Raw genomic sequence first — 21,462 nt, 5'->3', positions numbered from 1 at the left:
GCAAATCAACTATGAACAATAATTCTCTGCTCATCTCTAAAATTCAAAGCACTCTTTTAAGAACAGATCACAAAAGCAGTCAAGAGTTACAGAGATTAAGCACATTTTAAATACCTTATACAAGAACATTAATAATAATCTATCAATTTCTGATTGGGACGTAGAAGAAGAAAGACTTGCAACTTAGTGAGATGGCACCTATTTTACAAACATGGGAAAAATTAGAGAAGTGCATTTGGGGATTTTAAGCTACAAGTAGATGACTTATTTTTAAAAATCATAAAAACTTGCACTTTTCCAAGTGATAAGGTGAAAGTAAAATGAATTTCTATACAGTTTTCAAGTGTACATTTCCAAAATGTTATCTTTAATAAGCTCTACCAAAATCACAAAGAGAGAATATCATTATTTAATATTTCTGTGTTGTACTGATCTTTAAGGTCACTTAAAAGATTAATATAATGGACTAGGTATTAGATAATATCAAAGATTGTTGTTAATTTTGTTAGGTATAATAACCACATTGTGGTTATATTAGAAAATGTCTATTTTTTCAGGAATATGTACTGAAATATGTAAGGATAAACAGAGTTCCTTTAAATAGCAAAGAAAAAGAAAGAAATACGGATAGAAGTTATGGCAAAATCTTCACGTTTATTGGCTCTGAATTAGGGGTTGACAAAGTAGCCAGCAGCCTGTTTTCATATGGCTTAACTAAGAATGGCTTTTCCATATTTAACAAATTGTAAAAGCAACAAAGACTGTACAAGAGAAATCAAACGCTGCCCCTGAAGCCTAAAATGGTTACTAGCAGGCCCTTTACAGAAAATGTTTGCTGATCCTTGTTCTAAATTATGGGCATATAAGGCTTTGTTGCACTATTTGTTCTACTTTTGTGTATATTAGAATTTTCTCATAATAAAAGATTTTAAAATATCAATCTCATTCCACAGTAGATAAAAGACTTTAAAATATCTCACTCCCTAAAAATGCTTTAACAGAAACAAAAAAAGAATTTCTCACAATTTGCTGAACATTCAAAATGTACTTTTAAACAATGAATAATGATTCTCATTCAAAAGATATTTGAGTACATTAGGTACTAGGCATTGTTCTAGGGCCAGGAGATACAGATATTATTTTGTCTGAATAAGCCAGATGACATTCCTTGCCTTCACAGAATTCTGGCATTGTTTTGCTTACTTTTCTTATTTTAATCACATTCTATCTTCCTCCCTTTCAGTCTGGTCAAATACATTACCGTGCTCTGACATAAAAACTAAACACTTGTAAGTACATTTGTTTCACTTTAAATTTAAAATAAATCACTCAATGCAAAAATCAGACTAATAAGTATTTTTTAAGCTAATAATTAGACAATACTTACTGGGGATCCAAAGTTGTGTCCAACTTCATGAGCAAAAGTAATGTGAGAGACTTTGGGAGGTACATGAGACCCATAGTTCTGAACAGTAATAATTCCAGTGTTTAAGGACTTCTTCTTACCATCTGAATAGAGTTTACTTTTTTCACATATTCCTCCAGAGCTTCCTAATCCAGAACAAAAAAATGGCTAAGTTAGCATCTATTTCCCCTTATCCCCTAAAAAAGTAATATATGCTATATTAAATGAAAACATTTTATATTTTAATCTAAAACAGAACTGGTACTCAAACATATCACATACGCAAAAGTTTCTTTGGTCTAAGACTAAGAAGTCACTTCAAATAAAAGTTTTAATGACACTCATAAAGAAACTCCCAGGACTGAGTACACAACCTTCACAAAATGTTCTTCATAATCAAAATGTCCCCCAAATTTTGTTCCCATTAATTTAGGAAAACAAATATTTACACTTCCTTTCAATTTGAATATATCCATATTTACACTGAGTCAAAGTGTACATCCTCTCATCTTTTAAAAAGAAATCTTATGATTTAAGTTAAATGAAAGTTGAACAAAATATCCTCAAGAAGATTCTGAGAAAGTCACTTCTACAAAAAGCAGTGAGGCACATGAGTACATGTCCTGAGATACAGCATACAATGTATTTGTAAAAAAAGAAAATAATTATGTCGAGAAAGTTAAAAAAAAAAAAACAAAAAAGAGGGGGTGGAGGAAAGAAGGAAAAAGAGAATACGGGTGGGAAGGAAGGAAGAGATAGAAAGCAAATGCAGCAAAAGGTTAATAATTGATTAATCTATCAAGAATTCACCATTGCTGAGCGCAGTGGCTCATGCCTGTAATCCCAGCACTTCGGGAGGCCGAGGCAGATGGATCACTTGAGGTCAGGACTTTGAGACCAGCCTGGCCAACATGGTGAAACCCCATCTCTACTAAAAATACAAAAATTAGCTGGGTGTGGTGTTGCACACCTGTAATCCCAGCTACTCGGGCAGGAGAACTGCCTGAACCCGGGAGGTGGAAGTCACAGTGAGCTGAGATTGTGCCACAGCACTCCAGCCTGGGTGACACAGGGAGACTCTGTCTTAAAAAAAAAAAGAAGAAGAAGAATTTCACCATACTATTCTTGCAACCTTTCCGCAGGCTTGAAATTTTCAAAATAAATTTAAAAACTGAATTATGACTGTTCCATTATGTCTTTAGGGCACTATAAAAATTTAAAAGAAAAGCCATATTTCCACCTAAATATTTTTATCATTTTTTCATCTGTTCATCAACAGTGACTTTAGAATTTAATAGCAAAACGACAGTGCTTTCATAGCTAAAATCAATTATGAGAAACTGGAAAAATAGTAATAGGAAAATCAGAAAACGTCTGGTCAATTCATGCCTTTATATAGACATTACACTGGTAAGATCATATTTTCTTTTAATTAACTTTATTATTAAGATTTTCAGTGAGAAGTTATTTAGTTTATATTTATACTTAAAAGTTTTCCCTATTTGATTTTTAAACGAAATACAACCAAATGGATAAGGGTATTACGATAACTGCTCAAATTAGCTTTTTATACACAAGTTACAACAAAGTTACTAAACCATTAAAAAAAAAAAAGTCTAATATTGTTTCTCCTCCCCTTCCCATTCTGCCCGCTTCAAAAAGAAGTCTAATATTTAGAATCACTAATAAAGCATGTAATAGAAGGCAATTCAAAACAGGCCTACAAGAATGGTATTATACTACAACTGCTGCCTTGCTCCCCTTAAATATAAGAAAACTATATGGCAACAAAACACAAATTTGAATTACTGTTACTATTTAATTCAGAAAGCTGAAATGAAAACTATATTTCAAAGAAAAGTAAACTAAAAGACTGAGTCACATGCAAATTTAACCCAGCAAGGGGTTGAGAACCTTTATGATATTCAAAATTTACTACCTTTTCTACTTGACAACTGAGTAGAGAGAAAATACTAAATAATTTGTCAGTATTTACTATATTTTCCTAAGCTAGTTCTACTTTTGAAGCTGAGTCCTGAGGAGCACATCATTATTTCTGGAAACCAGAAAATATATAAGTAAGTATTCTGTATATAATAATTATTGTACACGCAGCATAGTTTTAAACAAATAGTAAATTAATATCCTGCCTTAGTGAAGATTTGTCATGTGCATATTGGTCCAATGCAGTACTGTCAAACTTGAATTAAGCATAGAAGACTCCACACTTCAAATCTTTATCAGTTAAAAAAAAAAAAGATAAATAGGCATATTTTAAAATCTCTGATAATACACATTTTTCTGCACTTTTAGGGTCTGGTTAATTTAAGAGAAGAGTACACATAAATTAGAATATACTATCCTGAAATATAGTAATTTATATATTGCTTCTTAAAAACTGTTTTTGGTCTTTATGATTATTGCTTATATGAAAGTTTAAAATAGCCAGGCACAGTGGTTTACACCTGTAATCCTAACACTTTGGGAGGCCGCGGCAGGCCGATCATCTGAGATCAGGAGTTGGAGGCCAGCATAGCCAACATGTTGAAACCCCATCTCTACTAAAATTACAAAAATTAGCCAGGCGAAGTGGTACATGCATGTAATCTCAGCTACTCCGGAGGCTGAGGCAGGGGAATCACTTGAACCCGGGAGGTGGAGGTTGCAATGAACAGAGATCATGCCACTGCACTCAAGCCTGCGCAACAGAGCGAGACTCTGTCTCAATCAATCAATCAATCGATCAATGGAAGTTTAATATTTGTTGCAGGCTAATAGCATATGTTGGAGTAACTTGATTATACAGGAAGAAATAAAATACTATTTGTAACTCTGAAAATTATGGTTTAATTTTTTAAATACTGCAACTAGTTTTGATATGCCAGAAAACTCAGTAATGAGGTATTACATATACCCACAGCTAAACCATTAACTCAAACTCAATTGCTACATATTTTAAATTTAAGATTTTATTATACATATATTCATCATTGACAAATATAAGTTGTGAATAACAATGAGAAGGGTGAAATGTTTTAAATTCAGGTCAAAAGTAATTATTGATGAATGAGTCAATCAATGAGCAACAAAGAAGTATAATGACAATTTTCTATCTGCAGGATAGTTTGAGAGCTAAAGTCAGAGTACCCATCCTAAACTTCAAAATAGACCAACTCCACCCCACTCCCCCAAAAAAAGTCTTAGAAAAAAATACAAGAGTAATATGATACCTTGACATATTCCATAAATACAGTTTTGATGTGAGGAGGCCAAAAATTAATAGTAACATGCTGATCATACAATACTAATCTGAGCAGTAATTCTGGATCAGACCATAGTACTACTACTCCCAGAAGTGTTACTAGGAAATGTGAGAGCACAGTCATTTGGCTTTCAAGTCTGGAGAGCACTACTCACATGTAAAGGGTAGGGATCAAAGATGTTAAATATACAAGGGATCCAGACAAGCACAAAATACCAAAAGAAAGTGTTCCATTGCAATATTCTAATGATGTAATTTTCCCAACATTTGAAATTATACTTTTAAACTATGGGTTAAGAATAAGCTGTGGGGTTTCCCGAGAACCCTGTGTTAAGTTCTGTATGCTCTCAAATTTTAATATGTAATATCAAACTAAAACATCGAATCTAAAAAAACAGAAGAGACTATTTCTACCAAATGAAATGCCTCAAAAAATGTTCTTCACAAATAGAGGAGTACTAAAGGTTTCAGGACTAACTATAGAGATGAATTCCAAAGCCAGCCTCATTCAATGATGAGGCCGAACCGAGACTCTGTTCATTCAGTTAACTGATACGACCTATAGGTAGAAACATGAAGACTCAAAGGAAGAGTAAAGATAGAATTACAATGAAAAAATAAACAACTAGAAGAAAAATGATTTTCCTGAATTTATAGACAGAGAACAGACAAAAATCCTGTCTCCCACCTCTCAATCCATTGCTCTTCCCATTATGCCATGACAATTACCCAAAATTATATCAAAATACTATAGCTTAGTATGATTTTATAACTCTTCTCTCTCAAGAAAGAAGAAAACATATTCCATCAATATATAACCTCTACTAAGAACCAGAAAACATTTCAGCTGCTTATTTGAAACATCTAAGAAAAGGCTAGGATGTTACTGTGGGTGTGTGTGTGATTTTATTTATACATATATAAAATACCTAGTAATATAATTGCCAAATGAACTGAATCTGGAGTCAAAAGGTCCAGATTCCAGATCCTGTTCCACCTCTAGCTGTGTGATGTTAGGTTGGTCACAAAGTTTCTGAACACAAGTTTCCTCATCTGTAGAAAGGAGACTATAATACCTACACCTCATAAAGGTATTGAAATAATCAAGACTAAATATATAATATTCCTTATTTAAAAAAAAAAATTAAGTCAAATATGAAACTCAGTTCAGCTAGTAGTAAGGGCAAAGACAAGTGAAGAAGAAAGCTGGCAGTGTTATTTCAAGGCAGATAACCTACACTAGAAAAAGCTGGAAAAAAGGGACAAAGATCCCTTTTCTTTCCCACTTTGGCCTCTATTCTTCTATGTCTGCCTAGCCCCTCCCCAGCAGCTCTTAGAAGATGGCTTCCAAGAGCTGAAGTTAGGGGTTTAACATAGAGTAATCGAAGCAGATATCTAATGTCTGATATAAAGAGAAATAATAATATAAAAGGAAAAAAGGCAGAGGCGGGGAAAATGGGGATAGAACATTGACAACAGGAGTCTCAGTTTTCTATTTTGGTTGCCAATCACCATATTTTTGCTCATGAAGTACACAGGAAGTATCTTGTTTCACCTTTATGAAGACCCTAATAATGAAAATACAGAGGCGGGCGGATCACGAGGTCAGGAGATCGAGACCATCCTGGCTAACATGGTGAAACCCTGTCTCTACTAAAACTACAAAAAATTAGCCTGGCACGGTGGTGGGCGCCTGTAGTTCCAGCTACTCGGGAGGCTGAGGCAGGAGAATGGCGTGAACCCAGGGGGTGGAGCTTTCAGTGAGCGGCGATCACGCCACTGCACTCCAGCCTGGGTGACAGAGCAAGACTCTGTCTCAAAAAAAAAAAAAAAGAAAAAAAAAAAAAAGAAAATACAAGTAACATGCCCCACCATTTTCAATCCAAAACTCTGCCCACCTCAGGAAAATGAGCAGCATCACAAACGGTGATCCAAATATCACAAACAATAAGACATAAAACACTGAGTGTCCCAAAAGCCCATAACTACAGTTTAATCATGAGGAAAACGTCAGACAGATTCCAAATAGAGGACGATTCTAAAATATACCTGACCAGTACTCCCCAAAACTGTCAGGGGAGGAAGAATGGAGATTTGAGAATACCTAATCTGTTCAATTTTTTGTAAATCTAAAACTGTTCTAAAAAATAAAGCCTACTTTAAAAAAAAAGTAAGTAGTTGAATCTAAAGACATGAGAATATCTGAAGATTTAGGAAGAATTTTACCAAATTCCCACAGAATCATTACATTCTTAAATATAATAGTCTATAACTGAAAATGCGAAATGGCAGGAAGTTTTTAGTTTAAGATCACAAACTCACTTACCCAGGAGGCATTTTGTGAACAAGTTTTAGAGACAAAAATATTAATGTGGTGCTTCTCAAACTTCAGTGTGCATCAGAATCACTTTGAGAACTTGTTCCAACTAAGACTGCTGGGCTCCACACCTATAGTTTCTGATTCAAGAGACCCAGGTACGGCCTAAGAACTCATATTTCTAACAAGTTCCTAGGTGATGATGATGGTGCTAGTCCACAGATCACACTTTGAGAACCACTTATTTGAGACTTCAGAACTACCGTATTAATGGATATATACAAACAAAATCATATGAGACCCTGAGTTTTTAATAGTACTTACTAATGAATAGGGAGAAGAAATCATAAACTTTGTGATAAAATCATCCAAACATTGAAGGGGCAAAGAGATTTCAGAGTATAGAAGTTTCACACATGAAAAATCACAGGAAAGAGTGGGCTGTACAATCTGCTGACCAATCCAAGTAACACAAAAAGCACAGATTATCATAAAAGACAAATATCCAAAAGTACTGCACTATTAATATGCAGCCCATGACATAAACTTGTACTTTAAAATGATATCATGAAATTGAGTACACTTTAAAACATAGAAGAAAAACAAATGAAACTATGGCAATTGTAAAAATATTAACTTAAAATAATGACTTTTAAAAAAGGAGAAATATAAAGGAAAATAAAGAACTACTTAAGATCTTAAAATATACAAAACAAATCAAAGAACAAACTAATAAGAATAGGAATACAAAAGCTTCTCTTACTCTGGATAAAGCAGAAGTTTTTGTTTTTGTTTTTGTTTTTTTTAAAGATAGAAATGAATTATCAGAAGGAGAATTTGTTGTATATAGCTCAGAAGATAATATACTATTGATTAAACTCTACTTGGCACAATTTATATTCAAAGAGCCTGGAGTCCTTTCCACTCATCTTTCAATTAATAAATTTGGATTTCTAAACTAGGAAACTGAACTTATACAGTAAATCACTGCTCCTCCACGACACTCCACCCCCACTGTAATGGGAAGGATATTGTCCCATCCCAACATTATCAATGACAATAGCTTTCATGGCTAAGGCACAAACTCAGCAGAGTATGAACCCAGGTGATGATGTCAATGGAGTTGTGGGTAGCAGGGACTTCCTGCCTACATCTCTTTCATGCAGTGCTTCCCTTTTATTTGAATAAAGGCTAGAAATAAAATAATAAAGGTAGGCTTTCTTTTCTACCTGCCACTCTTGATGATGAGGATTTCTCTGCTCTTTATCTCACTACAGAAGAGAGAGCAAGACACAGTTTTCCTCTTTTGATTCTAAGTACCCTATTTTGGGGAAATATATAACATTTATTAACTTTTGTGGAAAAATTAAAGTTCCCTTTGGGTTTTAGAATTACCACTTTTCTCACAAAATTATTTACTTCATTTTGTCTACTCAAATGTCAGGAATCAGGATATTTCCCTGTATGCATTTCAAAATAAAAAGCTCCTTCATCTATTGTGCCTTTTCCATTATGCTTATGAGTCTTGCCTAACTCAAGTAGCATAAATTAAGATATTGTAAGCCATCACTTTCTCCTATACTTTGAAAATTCAACATTCCCTGAAAACTCCTCTTTGTTTCAAGTAGTAAGTTAAGACGTATTTAATATGATAAACTACCTGAAGGTGCTCCAACCCAAGCCAGACCAAGTACGCCATCATCAAAATCTCGGTCTGTGAAGACATAGGCCAAACAGTAGTCATCATGATTCTGCTCAGAATTCAATTCCAGAAACTTCTCCACACCAATATTTGGGAAACGGAAAGGATTTGTAGGGTCCTTCTCATCAGCAGTTGTATTGATCTAAAATCCAAAACAATAATTTAGCAAGTAATTAATGTTAGCAGAGCTTTAGTGTAAATGTCTGCTCACCTTCTTCTGCATATACCTGGACAATATGCTCCCATGGAAATCAGGCCTGAATTAAGGCTTCTAAAGTTGTTCCCACTGCCCACATCCCTGAGCTGATCACAGAAGGCAAAACAATAACAACAAATAAAAAAGAAAGGCTAAGTAGGGAAATTAAAATTGAAGATGTTAAATTTCTGAGCAAGTATTCACCAGATTCCTGAACACTGAACACTTGGGAAGAAAAAACAAGTTTTGCTTTCAAAAGCTCAGTAAAGGAAGTAAAGTTTCTCAAATTTAATTATCTGAACAAGTCTCCTTTAGTCCTAATCTCCTACATATGGTGACACCTACAAGGATATAAAACCCTGTATTTTACCTAATCACTAGAATATAAAATAGGTATCAAACCCAAGACTGTCAGTTCAGCAGACAAATCATTTTCCTGGTTTTCCTTGCCTAGAGAGTCACATGAGCCAAACCAAACTAACTGCAAATTTTTTTTTTTTTTCCTGATTGTGGGCAAGAATTTTGCTTTCTAATTTAAACTCACTTCTTTTACTATTTCGAACTGAGTTATTTCAGAATGTTTCTTTTGACACTTAGCTACTATACTGCTACCACAGGTTCCTCCTTCGGAATCTGAATAATCTGTTCTAATACCAGACTTCTATTAAACAAAAGCTTTTATTTATTAGCCCCTGCATCCTTTCAGAGACCTGTCTGTCTCCTATGAAGTCCTAGAACAATTTGGCTTTCTCCAGGTAAGCTAAGGCATTACAATATGAAAGTAAATGTTTTTACTGAAAGGCAAACCTCAGTCTATTTGAAAATGTTGGCAATAAGAGGATCATATAATGGTTGATACAACAAGAATTACAGGTCTCTTTATGACCCGTACTCTCCAGTAAAACCAAGAGGCTCAGAAGCAGAAAGGCAAAAACACCATTGAGGGCAACTGCTTAAGAATAGATTTTAGAACATCTGGTTTATCTATTAACAATTAACCAAAAACAATCAGTTACGGCCATTTAACACCAAAAAAATTCAAAAGCAAGCACACTGTATTTTACAGATACTCCATGCTTGAAGACATGCTGTAGATGGCTTTATCCCACTAAATATAAAAACGAAATTTCCTAGTAATTCTCTAATACTGGCTATAAATAAAAATTGCATCTAAGGCCAGGCATGGTGGCTCATGCCTGTAATCCCAGCACTTTGGGAGGCCAAGGCGGGCGGATCACCTGAGGTCAAGAGTTCAAGACCAGCCTGGCCAACATGGTGAAACCCTGTATCTACAAAAATACAAAAATTAGCCAGGCATGACAGCGGGTGCCTGTAATCCCAGCTACTTGGGAGGCTGAGGTGGGAGAATCGCTTGAAACTGGAAGGCAGAGGCTGCAGTGAGCCAAGACTGTGCCACTGAACTCCAGCTTGGGCGACAGAGTGAGACTCCTTCTCGAAAAAAAAAAAAAAAATTGCATCTAAATTGTAATTACCTATTATTTAAATGGCTTATTAATATTTGCTGACATAATATAAATTTTAAATTAATAGGTTGTGAACAACCTTCAACAGATAAAACTTTACTAAAGTTCTAATAAGAGTTAAGGTCTAAAAACAACCAACTACCACATTATTTACTTATACACATGCATTTCTTCATAATACAAATCATTTTCCTCAAAGGGCATCACTAAAATGTGTTGAGGTGTTCTCTACTTTTCATTATTTGCATTTTATTGCTCTGCCTACTAAACAGCAACACTTAATACTTCTTATCATTGTTACTTGCTCATTTAAGGATTTATATTGCTCACAGAATACATGAAAGCAATTAATTATGAATTCTTATACTGTAAATCAGTAAATCATATTTCACCTTAAGAAAATCCAATTTAAGATTTAATCATACTACTTCTAAATTTAAGGACTACTTACAGCTATGTGGCTGAATGTATATACTAAAATTTTCTAGTATAGATATTTTATCTAACCATATTTGAAGAAAAATAGGAAAACATAAATATTAAGGAACCCTGTGGCAAATACTTTTGTGAAAGGATGATTTTTTAAAGTTCAATTGTTTATTTAGTATATAAATACTGTTTCTTAAAAAGCTATACATACATATTTAGAATATTCAGAAATTTTTTGAAAAAATAGCCTAAATTTGTCAGTAATTTATTTACCTATAATTTACAACATTAAAACTAATACTATGTGACCCTATGGCTCTGGATCAGCTTTTCTCAAAATGCCTAAAGTATTTTGGAATCTTTTCATGTTAATATATTTTTTCTAAAAAAAAGTTTCATGGTCAAAAATTTAGAAAAATATGGGTTTCTTTCCTGAAAGACTTCTCAAAACTTGATACATGTTACTGTGAGTTGTGAATTTTCAAGAAGATTATAGTATTAAGGGTTTTTCCAACTTCCAATTTTATTTAAACACTGTATTTATCCTCTTTCTCCCCTGGAACACCAAATGGAACATACAGTGAAAATTATTGCACAAAGCAAATTTTAGGAAACTGAGGGATAATGTCAGGGGGGAAGAGTCAAGTACTATATACGTAGTTATTGAAGGGTCAGAGCTTTCTTAATAATATGTTAATCAGACAGACTGAAAACACACTTCACCTCTATTGTAGTCCGGATTAAGACCTTATACATTTAATTCTTAAATCTTAAACCCAAGTATCTGTGTGTGTGTACATGTGTAAATGCCAGGAGTAAAAAACTGCATCAATAGATACAATTTAATTTAAATTATTTAATTCATAAAGATAAAATTAAAAGCAAGCTTTTTTGTGTGTGTGTAAAGATGGTCTGGATTGTTGCACTTTTTAAGTGTTTTTAACTATTTAAGTTCCTTACTCTTATGCGTTTCACCATGAAACTGATGTTACGGATCCCAGAGAAGTCTGTGGTCTGGTAAATTGTATCAATCGCTTTAACATGACTGGATATCTATGATTTAAAAAAAAGAACATTTTAGAGGCAATGTTGAAATATGAAAAAGATTATAAATTTCCATTTTCAAAATCAATAATTATTCATGTCCCACCACATTCACATTTTAAAATGTCAACATTATATACTGGACAGAAATATGAAAAAGATTAGTGAGTTGCACTGACAGGGGAGTTTCTATTTTCTTTTCCAGACTCCTCTGGCCAACAACAAACATGCCCACTTGTTTGGTTTTTGGTTTTTTTTTTTTTTGGAGACAGAGTCTTGCTCTGTTGCCCAGGCTGCAATCTTGGCTCAATGCAACCTCTGCCTCCCAGATTCAAGTGATCCTCCTGCCTCAGCCTCCCGAATAGCTGGGATTACAGGCGCCTACCACCCTGCCTGGCTAATTTTTGCATTTTTAGTAGAGACAGGTTTTACTATGTTGGCCAGTCTGGTCTCGAACTCCTGACCTCAAGTGATCCACCCACCTCGGCCTCCCAAAGTGCTGGCATTACAGGCATGAGTCACCACAACCAGCCCAAACATATACCCTTGTTTCAGTCACATAAAAGTTTTGTTTCCTCAATCCAATCCTACAATGTCACACGTCCATTCCTTTTCATGTACATCCTATGCCTGGAGTATCTTTCTCTATTTATCCTTCGGACTCAGCTCAAACATTTTGATAAGAATTTCCCTGACAGTTCAGGACACACAGTTATTCCCTGACTTTAATCTTTCTATTGCTGCGCTAGTACACATTCTGTAAGCTTTGCTGACCACTTTCTATATTCTTGGCACTGTTTTAGGCAATGGGGATATAGTGGTGAACAAAATACAGAAGGTTCCTATAAATTTACAGAGGCTTACTTTAGTAGGGGAAGAAAAGAGGGAGATAATGCAAATATAATAAATATACATTCAAATTTTGCTAAATTCTACAAGGAGATAAACAATGATAAACCCAAAAGCATCCGTTTACCTAGCTGACCCCCAACTAAACTTTCTAGCTTCTAAACCACTCTGTAGACAACCTTCCTAACTTCATTTACAAAAAGTACTCTTGCTACCATTTGTGTAAAAACATGTATGTATATTCTCAAAGTTATTTTCAAAGAAACTGTAAAAACATAAAACAAGATGGTCAAGTAAAAGCATTAACAATAATCATTTCAAAGGTAGCCCACCCAGGCTGCCAAACATTGGTAATGAAATTCCTAGCTGTGCTCACAGGGCTCATTATAAATTCATGCTATTTTTGTCTTGAAATGTATTTCTTCCTTGGTAAATCCTAGAAAATCTCCTACCTCATTAACTATTACGTTTTTCCTCACTAGCTTCTCTTCCTCAACCTATTCACCGTATACAGATAGCTCCAATTTCTTCTCCTTTGGTTTCATTCTTTCCACATTCAATCTCTCAAGGCAACCCTTCCCTCAAGCTCTAGTTTCACATTTTCAAAATCCTAAGGGAAGAACTATCCAGCTTTTACACATGTTTAAAAGTAAATTCATCCTCACCACAAAAATGAATCATTTATACTAGTGGTTACCTCCATCTTCTCCATTTCAAATCCTTTGAGTCAAAAGTTCATTCATCAAATTCTTACTGGGTACCTTCAACACAAAGGACATTTTGAAGGGTACCCACAAAATATTTATACTTTAATGAGGGTTGAGAAGACACAAGTGCAAATAATAATGTAACTAAGAAAGTGCTACATACAGTAAAAATACAGAATATAATTAAATACTTCCAGTTGGAAGAATTCCTCCATCTTTCCATCCTTTAAGACCACAAATGAAAATTCAACTCTCTTTCCAAAGCTAAACTTCAGTGTCATCATTTCCTTCAGGAAATCATTGTCTTACCCCTGTCTTTTGACACTAAAATATCCCAACTAGTCTTTCAGTTATCCATGTACTTATTTTACACATTTTATCACGTCACAACTGAAAATGCATACTTTTTCCCAAAAAGGGAACACACTAACTTAAATTTTTAAAGGAAAGAAAAGGTATTATAAAACAATATGGGAACTACTAAAACAGTGCATAATCAGAAATACCTGGGCAATCACAGCTTCTCGTGTTCCATAATATTTAAAAAACAAATGATCAGTCTGAATATAAAGCTGACAAGTATTTTTTTCAGCTGAAGTTGTACGTTTTTTCCTCAGGAGTTCTGGACCATTAGCAGCATGTTCTTCTTGAGGTATCTATACATCAAAGAGAGTCATTTTTGATAATTAGCATGCTTCAACACTATCATTTTATCTAATTAAGAATAATACTATAAACAATTTCTTACTCTGCTTTATATAACACCATAGGTATTTCTGCAGCCATTAAAAGTTCTTAAAATCACTTTGTCTCATAATCTTCCTCCATATAGATAATTTACTATCTATTCAAGGAACTCCTTTACTTTTAAACATTTTCAAAACATATATTTTAATATGTATTCATTTAAATCTAAAGCGAGTTGGGTAATAGCTTATAATACTTTGGTATCTTCTCTACCTCACATCTAATACCCATCTACCATCCAGTTCTGTCAAATTTATCTCTTAAATACCTAAGGTATCTACCCATTATCTCTGGCTCCACCACTCTAGCCCAAGCTACCATTACTTCTTATCTAGAATACTGCAGTAAGATCAGTTTAATCAACCAATACCACTAATGGCCTTAGATCTCTTCTCCATACTGCAATCTTTTCAAACTGCAAATGTGAATATGTCATCCACCTCAATAATGTATTTCAATGACTTCCTATTGCTCTAAAGATTAAGCCCAATATTCTTTATATGCTCCCCCAAATATCAACATTGCACAGCCTCTACTTAACTATGCAGCTTTTCTCATTCCATATTACTTCATAAAGAGACCCTGTTACGTTACCCAACTCTAGCTGTCTATGGTACAGCTATATATGTTTTCTTTCCAATCCTCCAACACACAGTCTATCTCCTGCCACAGTCTTTGCACATGCTGACACTACCTATTCTGATCTTGTTAATGGCGTCCTTCTTCCTTTAGACTTTGAGAAGGTCAATTTATCCATTATACCACTCCATAGAACCATATACCAATGTCTCTTACATAGTGCAACCTTACATTTATTTGTGGGATTATTTAATTTCTGTCCACATCCCACTTCACCCACTAGAATGTAAGTTCTGGAAAGAAGAAATTATCTCTGTTTGATCCTCACTGTAATGCTATCACCTAACACAGACTTGGCAGCAAAGAGTAGACACTTTTTTTTTTTTTTTTTGAGACAAGCGTCTCACTCTGTCGCCCAGGCTAGAGTGCAGTGGCGCGATCTTGGCTCACTGCAAGCTCCGCCTCCCGGGTTCACGCCATTCTCCCGTCTCTGCCTCAGGAGTAGCTGGGACCACAGGTGCCCGTCACCACGCCTGGCTAATTTTGTTTTCGAATTTTTAGAAGAGACAGGGTTTCACCATGTTAGCCAGGATGGTCTCGATCTCCTGACCTCATAATCCGCCCTCCTTGGCCTCCTAAAGTGCTAGGATTACAGGCATGAGCCACCGCACCCACCAAGTATTTCTTTTGAGAGTCTTGCTCTGTTACCCAGGCTGGACTGCAGTGGCATGATCACAGCTCAATGCAGCCTGAAACTCCTGGGCTCAAACAATCCTCCCACCTAAGCTTCCCAAGTAGCTGGGACTATAAGCATGTATCACCATGCCTGGCTAATTTTTTTTGTAGAGACGGAGGTCTTCCTATGTTGCCCAGGCTGGTCATGAGCTCCTGGTCTCAAGTAATCCTGTCTCAGCTCTCCGAAGTACTGGGATTATAGGCATGAGCCACTGTGCCTGGCCTCAGTAAATATTTCTTCAAATAATTACCACTGCTATTGAATCCAAAGAGTCAAACATTTGTAAACACCTAAAAGGATCATCTTAAGTATTTTTGATGGCACAGTAATAGAGAACCCAAATTGAATTTTAAGTCACAATTTCTTCTTCCTTTACATTTCCTTCTCCCTTAATAATTCCATGTGAACATACACAAAATGAAAAATTTGTATTACATCCCATACACACAAAAAAGCGTAACTATGTGAAATGATGGAAATGTTTATTTGCTTCACTATAGTAACCATTTTGACTATCTACATGTATCTCATAACATCATGTAGTATACCTGATATATACACAATAAAACTCATTTTTAAAACAATTTGTACTATACATGGGTACCAATAGTGTACCCTGCAATAGTGTAACATTTGGGGAAACTGTTCCCAAAGCCTACCTTGAGTACTATTCTACTCAGGATTTTCATTTAGATGGTCTCCAGGTCTCAGTTAACACAGTTTGTAAATGACTCAAACATTGAGAAGTATTTCAAATCCACGTATTTGTGAAATGCAGTGAATATTTACCATCATGTTATTCTACACAAAAAGGAATTTATCTTAGCTAATGTTGAAGTTTTACATATGCAAGATTTTCTACTCCAGACCAAAAAAAAAAACTGGATGCTTTAATGTGAAAATCCTATTTAAAGAAAGGTTTTAAATAAGAAATCGGTATGAAATATGAAAAAGTGCTTTGTAGTATACAGTAAAAATTCATTTAAAATTATCTAACGTGTTCTTTATTCAATACTTCATCTACAAGTTAGCATTTGAGCCTGCAATCTTTTCACTAGGGAAAAAAACTACTTTCAGTGTGTCAGATGGTTATATATTCCATTTGAAATGTGTTAATTTTACTTTTATCTATTTTTCTGAGTACAGCATCCTAGAGGAGGGCAGTTTCTCTGTTTCAGCATATCCTACTGTCTTTTGGTTTCAACTGCTTCCAATGAGAAATGAGCTGCTATGTTTTCTGTTGCTTCTTTAAGAGTGGTTAGGCCAGGCGCGGTGGCTCAAGCCTGTAATCCCAGCACTTTGGGAGGCCGAGACGGGTGGATCACGAGCTCAGGAGATCGAGACCATCCTGGCCTACACGGTGAAACCCCGTCTGTACTAAAAAATACAAAAAACTAGCCGGGTGAGATGGCGGGCGCCTGTAGTCCCAGCTACTCGGGAGGCTGAGGCAGGAGAATGGCATAAACCCGGGAGGCAGAGCTTGCAGTGAGCCGAGATTGCGCCACTGCACTCCAGCATGGGCGACAGAGAGAGACTCCGTGTCAAAAAAAAAAAAAAAAAAGAGTGGTTAAACTTTTTCTCACTGGTTGCTTTTAAGATTATATCTTGGGCTTTCAGACTTCTCAAATAATGTGCTATGGTATTGTTTTCACTGTAAAGTATTTATCCTGCCCTAATTACAGGGCTTAATGAATTTGTTGTATGATATCTCTTTGTTACATTTGAAAAATTCTCAGCCATTACCTGTCCTTACTTGACTCTCCATTTTCCTCCTTCTAGGACATCAATTACATAATACATATATTAGACTTTCTGAATGTATCATCTATTTCTCTTATGCTCTTTTCTGTATTTTCCATCCTTTTCTTAGCAATTGGCTCCATTTTCTTATATTATCCAAATCTAAATCCATCAATTTCCTAAATTTTGTTGTTATATTCGTCAATTCTAAATTTTCCATCAGTTATTTTCTTAATTTTTAATTTTCTGCTAAAATTTTAAATTTAGTCTTTATGACTTGAATATATTAAAGTCTGTGTCAGATAATTTTCTTATCCAGGTACCATTTCCTTTGTCGGTTGACTCTCTTCTTCCATCACGTTGTTTTGTTTGTTCATATACTGGTTACATTGAACTGAGTGCCAGGCTATGTATATGGATAACCACAGATTTAATGTGAGGTTGTGACTGACACCTTTCTCAAAAGATTTACTTTCACTTCTGGTAAGCTGAGTTAGACTTGGTGCACTAGTAATCCTGCGTCACCTTAATCCAATCAGGGACTGAGATGTGGTGTGAAACTTTAATCCCTGTGAGGAGAGATTGAACATTTTATGATTCATACCCTTACTCTTAGGGAGTAGTCCTTCAAGGTCCCAACCAAAAGCTCTTCTAGGCAGATCCTAAACAATATTTTCATCCTCAACCTCATAAATCTGCACAGTTCTACTCTCCCTCTCAGTCTCTCAGCTACCTCCTCAGAAACTCAAAGACACACCTGGAGAAAAGGTAGAATCAAATACCAGGATCACCATTCTAGGTGTATACTTTTTTTCTGAGATCTTGGTCCCATACTACTTCACAGTCACGTTATCTTTCCAATGCCTTCAAATAAACACACACAAATATACAAAACACATATATGGAGATATACATATACATATATTTTAAAATTTTTTTATTTTCAGGCCAGGTTGCTTTGTATTAGTTGTACTAATCAGTTGTTCTCTACTTCTTAAAAACAATTCTTTATTAATTTTATACATTGTGAACACATAATATTTTATACAAACTTTATAATTTGCCTTCACTTTAAGATGTCTTTTATTTTTAATATTCATATAGTAAAATATATTTATCTCCTTTATACTGAAAAGTCTTATGTATTCAAAACGTTTCTCCAGATCAAAATCCAAAATATTTTATAACATCTTTTGTGAAGTGTATTTTCAAACGTTTTGCCCATTATCTATTAAATTTTTTTATTTTTTACTTTTAAATTTTGTGGGTACATAGTAGGTACATATATTTATGGGATATGTAAAATATACAATACTTTGATACAGGAATGCAATGTGGAAATCACATCATGCTAAATGGTGAGCCCATCCCCTCAAGCATTTATCCTTTTTGTTACAAAAAATACAATTACACTCTTTTAGTTACTTTAAAATGTAAAATTTAATTATTATTGACTATAGTTGCCCTGCTGTGCTTTCAAATACTAGGTCTTATTCATTCTTTCTAACATGTTTCTGTGCCCATTAACCATCCCCACTTCTCCCACCACTGCTCTAATACTTATTACACCCACTGGTAACCATCCTTCTACTCTCTATCTCCATGAGTTCAATTGTTTTAATTTTTAGCTCCTACAAATAAGTGAGAATACGTGAAGTTTGTCTTTCTGTGCCTAGCTTATTACACTTAACATAATGACCTCCAGTTCCATCCATGTTGTCACAAATCACAGAATCTAATTCTGTTTTATGGCTAAACAGTACTCCATTGTGTATATGTACCACATTTTCTTTATCCATTCACCTATTAATGGACACTTAGGCTGCTTCCAAATCTTGCCTTTGTGAACAGTGATGCAAGAAACATGGGAGTGCAGCTATCTCTATGATATATCTCTTTGGGTAGATCTGCAGCAGTGCGATTGCTGGATTACGGTAGTTCTATTTTTAGTTTTTTGAGGAACCTCCACACTATTCTCCATAGTAGTTGTACTAATTTGCATTCACACCAACAGTGCATGAGGGTTTCCTTTTCCCCACATCCTCACCAGCATTTGTTATTGCCTGTCTTTTGGATAAAAGCAATTTTTACTGGGGTGAGACGGTATTTCATTGTAATTTTTATTTGCATTTCTCTGAGGATCAATGATGTTGAGCACCTTTTCATATGCGTGTTTGCCATTTGTATGTCTTCTTTTAGGAAATGTCTCTTCAGATATTTTGCCCATTTTTTAATCAGATTAGATTTTTTTCTATAGAGTTATTTCAGCTCCTTATATATGCTGGTTATTAATCCCGTCAGACAAGTAGTTTGCAAATATTTTCTCCCATTCTGTGGGTTGTCTCTTCATTTTGTTAACTGTATCCTTTGCTGAGCCGAAGCTTTTAACTTGATGTGATCCATTTGTCCATTTTTGCTTTGGTTGCCTGTGCTTATGGGGTTTTACTCAATAAATTTTTGTCCACATAAAAGTGGGGAGTTTCTTCAATGTTTTCTTGTAGCAGTCTCACAGTTGAGCACTTAAATTTAAGTCTTAATTCATTTTTATTTGATTGTTGTATATGGTGAGAAATAGAGGTCTAGTTTCATTCCTCTGCATACCGACATCCAGTTTTCCCAGCACCATTTATTGAAGAGATTATCTTTACCCCAATGTGTGTTTTTGGCACCACTGTAAAAAATGCACTGTAGGTGTATCAATTTGTTTCTGAGGTCTCTATTCCATTCCATGGGTCTATGTGTCTGTTTTCATGCCAGTGCCATGTTGTTTGGTTACTACAGCTCTACAGTATAATCTGAAGTCAGGTAATTTGATTCCTCCAATTTTGTTCTTTTTGCTCAGGACAGCATTGGTCATTCTGAGTTTCTTCCGGCTCCATAAAACATTTCAAATGGTTTTTTCTATTTCTGTGAAGAATGACAATGGTATTTTGGTAGCAACTGCATTGCTTTTTGTAATGTGAACATTTTAACAACACTGATTCTTCCAATATATGAACATAGAATGTGCTTCCATTTTTTTGGGGCCTCTTCGATTTCTTTCATCAGTGTTTTATACTTTTCATTGTAGAGCTCTTTCACTTCTTTGGTTAATTCCTAGGTATGTAACTTTATTTGTAGTTATTGCAAATAGGATTGCTTTTCTTTTTTAGACTGTTGTTGGAAACAACAGTAGAAATGCTACCGATTTTTTAATGTTGACTTTGTATCCTGCAACTTTACTGTATTTGTTTGTCAGTTCTAATAGTTTTTTGGTGGAGTCTTCAGGTTTTTTCAAATATAAGATTATATCATCTGCAAACAAGGATATTTTGACTTCTTCATTTCCAATCTGGGGGCACTTTATTTCTCTCACTTCTCTGACTGCTCTAGCTAGGACTTTCAGTACTATGTTGAGTAACAGTGGTGAAAGTAGGCATCCTTCTTGTGTTCCCAACCTTACAAAAAAGGCTTTCAGTTTTTGCCCATTCAGTATGATACTAGCTATGGATCTGCTGTATATCACTTTCATTATGTTGAGATACATACCTTCTATACACAATTTTTTGAGCATTTTTATCATGAAGGGATGTTGAATTTTATCAACTGCTTTTTCAGAATCAGTTGAAATGATCATATAACTTTTGTCCTTCATTCCGTTATGATGTATTACACTGATTGATTTGCATACATTGAACCATTCTTGCATCCCTGGGATAAATCCCACTTAGTCATGATGAATGATATTTTTAATGAATTGCTGATTCAGTTTTCTAGCATTTTGTTGGTAATTTTTCCATCAGTATTCATGAGACATGATGGTCTGCTGTTTTCTTTTTTTGCTGCCTTTATCTGGTTTTGGTATCAGAGTAATACTGGCCTCCTAGAATGAGTTTGAAATTTTCCCCCCTCCTCTATTTTTTGGAATCGTTTCAGTATAATTGGTATTAGTTATACTTTAAATATTTGGTAGAATTCAACAGCAAAGCCACTGGGTCCCAGGCTTTTCTTTACTGGAAGACTTTTTATTATAGATTCAATTTCATTATTTGTCATTGGTCTGTTCAGGTTTTGAACATCATGGTTCAATCTTGGTAGGTTGTATGTGTCTAAAAATGTATCCATTTCCTCTACATTTTGCAATTTATTGGCATATAGTTGCTCAAAGTACCCACTAATGATCCTTTGAATTTCATCTATACCACTTGTAATATGTCTCCTTTTTCATCTCTGATTTTATTTATTTAGGTCTTCTTTTTTTATTAGTCTGGCTAAAGGTTTCATTT

The 21,462-nt window shown here is 34.8% G+C and overlaps 1 protein-coding gene across 1 annotated transcript in view; it reads right to left on the bottom strand.

The window, feature by feature from the left end:
• Positions 1-21,462, bottom strand: part of ADAM10 (ADAM metallopeptidase domain 10) — a 157,987-nt gene that overhangs the window by 36,405 nt on the left and 100,120 nt on the right. Inside the window, exons 6-9 of the mRNA XM_011940505.1 lie at positions 13,902-14,051; positions 11,756-11,848; positions 8,645-8,828; positions 1,388-1,551 (exon numbers count right to left, since the gene is read on the bottom strand). Coding sequence (XP_011795895.1) covers positions 1,388-1,551; positions 8,645-8,828; positions 11,756-11,848; positions 13,902-14,051 — 591 coding nt within the window. The remainder of the gene's footprint in view (positions 1-1,387; positions 1,552-8,644; positions 8,829-11,755; positions 11,849-13,901; positions 14,052-21,462) is intronic.

This window comes from Colobus angolensis, unplaced genomic scaffold (assembly GCF_000951035.1).
Source record: "Colobus angolensis palliatus isolate OR3802 unplaced genomic scaffold, Cang.pa_1.0 Scaffold19, whole genome shotgun sequence".
NCBI lineage: Eukaryota > Metazoa > Chordata > Mammalia > Primates > Cercopithecidae > Colobus > Colobus angolensis.
Note: the sequence above shows the minus strand (reverse complement) of the source record. Positions and strands in the feature narration are given on the sequence as shown.